Source organism: Equus przewalskii, chromosome 3 (assembly GCF_037783145.1).
Source record: "Equus przewalskii isolate Varuska chromosome 3, EquPr2, whole genome shotgun sequence".
In the NCBI taxonomy this organism is placed as follows: Eukaryota; Metazoa; Chordata; class Mammalia; order Perissodactyla; family Equidae; genus Equus; species Equus przewalskii.
The window spans coordinates 49,718,440-49,726,354 of record NC_091833.1 but is presented as its reverse complement, the minus strand read 5'-3'; the positions used below and the strand labels follow the sequence as shown (position 1 = coordinate 49,726,354).

At 38.6% G+C, this 7,915-nt stretch overlaps 1 protein-coding gene across 2 annotated transcripts; it reads left to right on the top strand.

Moving 5' to 3' along the window:
* Positions 1-254: 254 nt before the first annotated feature.
* Positions 255-7,878, top strand: SPP1 (secreted phosphoprotein 1). 2 transcript variants are annotated; one of them, XM_070612681.1, is made up of 8 exons: positions 255-583; positions 729-843; positions 1,954-2,021; positions 2,133-2,171; positions 4,583-4,663; positions 4,959-4,997; positions 6,012-6,335; positions 7,032-7,878. In XM_070612681.1, exons 3-8 carry the CDS (start codon positions 1,968-1,970, stop codon positions 7,434-7,436), a joined length of 942 nt encoding a protein of 313 aa, XP_070468782.1. In that variant the 5' UTR covers positions 255-583; positions 729-843; positions 1,954-1,967; the 3' UTR covers positions 7,437-7,878. The 2 variants fall into 2 exon arrangements, with proteins under 2 accessions (XP_070468782.1, XP_008521907.1); XM_008523685.2 differs by lacking the exon at positions 255-583 and having other exon boundaries at positions 722-843.
* The last annotated feature ends 37 nt before the right edge of the window (positions 7,879-7,915 follow it).

The following is a 7,915-nucleotide window of genomic DNA, read 5'->3' as shown; positions in this document are numbered from 1 at the left end:
CGGCTCCTGAGGCGACGCTCCAGCCGCAGCCCTGCTCTCAGTTTCAAACTGCTTCACTGCGGCAGCCTCTGCAGTAAACTACCATTCTTTTATTTTACACAGCAAGTATCGGATTCATCTCCTCCAAACAATGCAAACAGTGCGACAAAAATCCATGTCCTTGAAAGGTCATTGTAAATGCAACTTAATGGGCATGAGCGTGGATTTTAATGTTGCTAATGCCGTTGATCTAAATGACAAGCTGCTGCAGACTTGACATCAGAAACGGAGCTGGAGTAGTTAAGGATGGAGGGAGCGTCTCAGGAACTCTTTGTACGCCTAACAATAGCCTTGTAACCCTTAAATAAGTATAATTGTGAGGCAAATTTGGGTGCATATATATGACTTTAATCTGCTGTTTAAACCAAAAGAAAGAAAAATCCATTCTATTTAATCTTATTCAGGACTGACACAACGTTTTTTCTTCTGATTCAGTAATTATAAAGTCTTTGGAAGAACTAGTCATTTTCCCCCCTTTTTTATGGGACCCCTGCCCTTCCATGATGCTGATGTCCAACCCCTAAATGAAAAGGCTAATGATATTGTACGTAAGTAATGTTTTAAACTGTAGAGTAGTCTGTGTTTGTTTGTTTCTTAACCGCAAAACCAGAGGGGGAAGTGTGGGAGCAAGTGGGCTGGGCGGTGGCAAAAAACCTCATGACACATCTCTCCTCCCTGTGTTGGTGGAGAACGTCTGGAGCAGCATTTAAATTCGGGGAGGTCCCGGCTGTCAGCAGCAAGGAGAGGAGGCGAGGAGAGCAGCAGCATCTCGGACTGACTGGCTTCTGAGCAGGGCAGCCCCAGGTAAGCCTGCAGTTTGTTACTTTGTTGCTGTCCTATGCATTCAGTTTCATCTCAGGGGGAAGGTGAACTGGTAAGGAAAAGAGTTTAAATGTACTGCTGTGAAGCAGACTAAAACCGTTCTAGTCTTTTGAATAAGCGTGCCAGATACATTGCAGATCTCCTGGAGGAAAGGTGACCAGCTATTTTATAAGCCAGTTGAACATAAAACCTAGAAATACTTCCATGAGTCGTCCAAAGAACTGAAACCAGCTCTTCCAATGAGAAAAAAAATTAAATTCTATGCCTCTTTGGAATAATTCTATCTACATCATTTTAAATGGATAGATGATTATGGGGCATTTCACAGGAAAAGGATCGTTGGTGCTAACGTAAGCCAATGATAATGCTATTTTTTAATGATTTGATTTATCCTGTTTTCAGGGGGAAAAACCCTTTCTGAATATTTTACTTCTGTATTTATTTGCTAAAATCTTCACCAAAATACCTGTGTGACACTCAGTAGACTTATTATCACAAATAAAAAAGCTGTTGATTGTTTTCAGTGTTTTCATTTTCGTTTCAAATATCTAGAATACCTTACTTAAATAACTAACTTAGAGATAGCCTTGCTTCACCTAATTAGCATCTTTTTAATAATTTGAGATAAAAATCACTCTTGAAACGCATGCTGGAAAAATGTAGACAGCAAATTTCTTTCGTAGCTTTATTTTCTCTCCCTTTGTGTTTTTCTTCTCTGAAAAATAAATATTCCCACACTAGCTTGTTATTTTAATTAAATTACTGTTGATGTGTTTTTAGATTTAGAAAGCTAGAGATATCAGATAGTAATGATATAATCCCTGGAATTCTCAGTTTTAAAGTTGAATAAATATAGACTTGTCAAATTCCTCCCATCCTTGCCTAATAGTAAGAGATGGAGAATAGAGGTGGCATTACAAATATTAACTCAAAAGACCACAATATTAAAAAGAAAAGCTTTCTCTAAACAAGAGAAAATATTCTACAGAAAATATATTTCACTTGTGATTATGTTGTGATATGGTGGCATTAAAAGGTATCAGTGTTGTAAGCTATGAAGAGATCAAATATTCTGTACAAAATATTTTGCAGGAAAAATCGCTGCCATGAGAATTGCCGTGATTTGCTTATGCCTCTTAGGCATCGCCTATGCCCTTCCAGTGAGTACAGCTGAATCTTAAAAAAATTTCTCAAAATAAAGGAATTGTATGCTCCCGTGTGCTAGGAACACATTCACATTGTAATCTTTCTACCCCCTCTCTGTTTCTAAGGTTAATCAGGCCGACTCTGGCAGCTCTGAGGAAAAGCAGGTAAGCATTTCTTAGGTTCATCATATAGTTATTTATGTGACTGCTTCAAGAAACAACACAGACATATCTGTTCCAACTTTATTTATTTTCATAGTCAAGCCTGTTCACTTATAAAACTATATATTGACTGCCTGCTTTCAATCTAGGCCAGTAGCAAGCACAGTATGGTTTTTAATAAGTATTTACTCTTAACACTGAACTAGATTTTTTTAATATAATCAAATAATGCTCTAGGCCATTATCACTTATGTAAAATGAGTTCTATGAAGTTGCATGGCTTTTTCTTTCCATGAGTCAATATACTGTTCTAGAAGTAGAAAATTCCATCTTTTGTTTTCCTTAGTGGAAGGCTAAATTTACAATTCACTTCACATATTGGACAGTTTGTATGACTGTCATATTCACAACATCTCCTAAGATGTTTGCTAAGAAGCCCACTATAAAAAGAAGGTCTGTTTATGCTGTTTGCATCGATTGTGCTTGTCAGCTGACTTTAGATCACATTTTTCTAACCAAACATATGACCAAATCAGATTCTTCATGAGAATTATTTGACCAGCGCCATAAATGTACCTGCCCCTCCACAATAGGTGAAATGGTGCCAGCCAGCAACAAACGGGCATTGTCCTGAGGAGCTTGGACAAAAAGGCACACAAAGTTCGATTCCAGACGAACAGAACAAAGGCCAGCAGAGAGCTGCCTGGGCTCGCTGCCGTTAGACGGCTTACCGAAGACGTTTGGAGGGGTGTTGCTGCGTGTGTTTGGGTGGGGGTGGGGGGTGTAGATGTGTCTGTTTTCCAACTGATTTAAGAACACAAATATTGAATCACAATAATAAGCCAGAAAAATGAACATTTCCAGAGAAGATAGGGGTCATACTCTTTGAGGCAAGAATTAGTGCCTTTTTCATAGAATAAAATATAGCACAAGAAGCCATGGCAGTATAAGTTATTAAACGGCATTTAGGAGATAAGTGAAGAGCTCAACCTACTAGAACCCTGGAAATTTAGAGCTAGTAGGAAATATGGGAAAGTCTATAAATACCTTCTCCCTGAGCCTAGAGTGCATGCGTCATCAGGAAATATATATCTATACTTATTTAAATATATGTAAACTATAACATTTATGTAAATATATAAAGAAAGAAACTTTGAACTCATCTAGACCAGTAGTTTTTGTACCTTTTTTAGGCAAGGAACCTCTTCTTCCAGCAAAAACTTTCAGAGAAGCCCCTCTTTGGTGGCTGGCTATGGAAGGAACTCTGCGGAACCCCCAGGGCTCTCATGCTTAAGGACAGGGATGTGAAGTGACTGGCACGGGGTGACACAGCCCATCAGATGACACGTATACAGGGCATTTCCCCTACTCTGCACTAGCATATTGTAATCACTTTCCAGATAAATAAGTTGGCTAAAGGAAAGGCCATTCCATTCACGTCTTTGGCAACTTAGAGCAATAGAACTTTTGTGGGATGAAGCTAATATTTTATTTCTGCACTGTCCACTCAGCCACTAGCCATTGAATACTCAAAATGTAGTACTGAATACTGAAAATGTAGCTGGTGCCACTGAGGAACCGAATTAACTAAATCTAAACAGCCACATGTTTTGTGGTTAGAGGGTACCACATTAGACAGCACGACCTTGGAAAGTTCTCCTTGTTCCACAGAGAGAGGAAACAGTGATGATCAACACTACTTAAGGTTCCTGGGCTTTAGATGTGCTTTGTCTGAGAGGAAATTTCAGCGAGCAAACGTAGAACAGGGAGGCACAGTGTCAAGATGGGTGTGAAGAGCCAGTCTGCCTGGAGTTGAACCCTGGCTCTGCCACTTACTACCACTTAACTTCACTGTGGCTGAGTTTTTCCTGATCTGTAAAATAGGAATAACAATGATACCTATCTCAGGGGGTTAAGAGGATTAAGTGGATTAAAAGGATTCACTCATATTTAAATCACTTTGAAAGGGTGCCTGGCCCACAGGAAGTGCTATGTAAGCATTTATTAAATGAGTTTGCAAGAAAAAATAAATCATAAGAGGGGACTCCAAAGCTCTGCTTGACTATACACATGCATATTATGCTTATCCAGCAAGGTCAGTGGAGTATATTTTTCAGCTTACCCACTAGAGATCTCTATGCTTCTTTCTTTTTTAAAAGATTTTATTTTTCCTTTTTCTCCCCAAAGCCCCCCGGTACATAGTTGTGTATTTTCAGTTGTGGGTCCTTCCAGCTGTGGCATGTGGGACACCACCCCAGCATGGCCTGATGAGCAGTGCCATGTCAGTGCCCAGGATCCAAACCAGCGAAACCCTGGGCCACCGAAGCAGAGCGGAAGAACTTAACCACTCAGCCACGCGGCGGCCCCCTTCTTTTTTCTTTTTTCGTAATGACAATATGCAAATTTTTTCGTAGCTTTACAACAAACACTCAGATGCTGTAAGCATATGGCTCAAGCCTGATCCGTCTCAGAAGCAGAATCTCCTAGCACCACAGGTATTTTTAATTTTAATTAATTTTAAAAATTACATTTCTCGCAATTAAAGAACAACACAACAGAAAAATAGCCGCATGCAGGCCATTTGGGCTGGTTAGATGGATCCTGCCTGCCCAGTGGTAAATGTGATCTTGGGTCACCAACTGATCTGCTGTGTTGGCTTCTTCCCGCTTTAAGCTACCCACCCACAAGCCTGAAAAATAAGACCTGCTTTGGATAGATCAGGCTAACTTTTGAATTAAAAAGTTAAGCATGTATGATGTACACTGACGTGTGCCCTTCCTTCTTCCAAAGACCGTGTCCTCTGAAGAAACTGACAACCTCAAACAAGAGGTGAGTTCCCACTTTGAATCAGAGGCCCGCCATGTCTAGGAGAGAAGAAAGAAGCTGCTCTTTCTCCCCGTGACATTGCCGGGGCTCAATTCTGACAAAATTCCATTAGCCAATTTTCCAGTAAATTGCCAGTCTAAGACTTGATCAGAAAGAAAGCAGGTATTTACTAGATGTCAGAAATACCAGGTTTCTTCAGATAAATTTAGTGTGGCAGGAAATGTTTACTAATGTCTGTTATTAGACACTTTGTCTAAGCCTTTTACAATTTATATAACGTATTTTGTAAGCTGTCTTTATATCTGATAAATATCTAACTATTGGCTACCAAAGCCAAGATCGACATATTTGCTAAGCAAAGAGATAAGTTAAATTTGTTTTCCATAAGATTCTGTTTGAATACACTAAGAATCTCTAATAAGGAAAGTTAGATAAGTGACCCAGTATATTTGCTATGCAGAAGTTTAATAGAATTAACTGGTTAATTCAATTGACAGATTTGAGCTGCAGTTTATACTAAACATGCATAGCAGTCATCTTTTGATTATCTGAGCTAATAGGGAGGTGGTTTTAGGTTTTGGTGCATGCATTAATATATGGACACTCTGATCGCCTGAGAATTCTCATTTCAAATAGAAAAAAAATCTCACTATAATGTATCTGTATTTATTGCATCCTTGAATTTGGCAAATTAAATAATGTCTAAAATTAAGGAAAAACAAAGTTATCGATATAAATGTTATACTTGCATATTTGGCTTGAAAATGTCTATGAAAATGTTTTATTTATGGGAAAGCAAAAAAAAAATACCTCAGACTAAGATTCTATTTATCCTGATGAATAAAAAGAAAATTTGCAAGATGCTCACCTTGGTTCCTAAAAGCCATTGAGCATATTGTTGTGAACGCAAAGATTCTGAAACTAAATAAAAGAAAGCTAGTAAAGGACTAATGCACAGTAAAGGCTAAGGGAAAATAAAACCTGTTGCATTAATTTTCCTGCCATCTTGATTCTTAGACCCTCCCAAGTCAGTCCAACGAAAGCCATGACCACACAGATGATGTGGATGACGATGATGTTGGAGACCATGAGGATGACCAGGACTCCATTGACTCAGATGACTCAGATGAAACTGATCCTACTGATGACCCTGACAATTCTGATGAGTCTCACCATTCTGATGAATCTGATGAACTGGTCACTGATTTTTCCACCGACGTTCCAGCAACCCCAGTTTTTACACCAGCTGTGCCCACAAGAGACACGTATGATGGCCGAGGTGACAGTTTGAGTTATGGCCTGAAGTCAAAATCCAGGAAGTTTCGCAGATCTGAAGACCAGGTAAACCCTTTAACAGACACATCAGACGGTTCTCATTAGAGCCCAATTCTAGGAAACCAAAGTCTGCATGTTCACTTACTCATTCATTCTTTCATTCAGCAAGCATCACTTTATGACCATTGAATACAAAACCTTTTGCCACTTGCTGATTTTTCTGTTTAAGTCCATGTAATTTCTCTTTAATTTTGTCTCTCAATCACAGTGCTATTTTTCCAAATCCTGGCTTTAGAGCATTTATTCTATTCACTTTTTTAGATTAAAATAAGATTTTGGAAAACAGCAATTATTTTCACCATATAACGGTCAGGTTTTGAAGTTAAATACCTAAGAGGAATTGTAGAGTTGCAAATTATACTGAATCTGTAGTCAAAGGATCTGGATTTGACACATAGCCTTGCCATTTACTATTCACTTTACAGTTTAACTTTCAATTCACTTTCCCTTTGTGTAAAACAGAGATAATGAGACCTACCTCATAGGTTTCATCGCATACTTAATTGAAGTACTTATTAAACAAAAGATGACATGTGAAAGGGCTTGAGAAAATACAAAGTAACATGCTAGTATTATTTTTTATTTCAGCCAAACTTAGACGATGTTCAGTGTAAACTGGAGTAAAAGTTAGAGCACAGGAAAGAATTACAATGTTCTTATCCCTGACCATTTATTTCTTCTTGCATTTGTGCTGTGATTCAGTATCCTGATGCTACGGAAGAGGACCTCACATCACCTGTGGAAAGCAAGGACATAGATGATGTACACAAGGCCGTCCTTGTTGCCCAGGGCTTGCACGTGGCTTCTGATTGGGACAGCCGTGGGAAGGACAGTCAGGAAACAAGTCAGCTGGACGACCACAGTGTGGAAACCCACAGCCGGGAGCATTCCAAAGAATATCAACTGAAGGCAAATGATGAGACCAGTGAGCATTCCGATGTGATTGATAGTCGTGAAAATTCCAAAGTCAGCCAGGAATTCCCCAGCCAAGAATTCCACAGCAGTGAAGGCAAGCTAGTCCGAGACCGTAAGAGTGAAGACGAAGACAAATACCTGAAATTTCGCACTTCTCATGAATCAGAGAGTGCATCTTCTGAGGTCAATTAAAAGGAGAAAAATATGATTTCTTACTTTTGCTTGTAGAAAAATAATAGCGGGGTGGGAGAGAATATGAAATGCTTATTTCTCAGCTCAGTTGGTGAATGTATACGTACGTGGATCTGGAAACAGATAACATTTTTGATCATTAGTTTAGTGTGTGGCTTCACGGTAACAGACTTGTAAACTAAAAGCTTCAGGGTTTGGCCTACATTCTTTCCATATAAGAAATGCAAACTATCGCTGCATTTTAATGTTTGCTCTTCTTTTATGAATAGAAATCTTATGTAGAAGCAGACAAAATACTTTTTGTATGAGTAAACAAAATACTTTTACACACTTAAAAGAGAACATATTAAATTTTATGTCACTATAATCTTTTGTTTCTTTAGTGTATATTTTGTTGTGATTATTTTTGTTTGTGTGAATAAATCTTATATCTCAAATGTAATGAAGTTTGGCGGTGTCAATTGCTTTTTTTGGTTGTT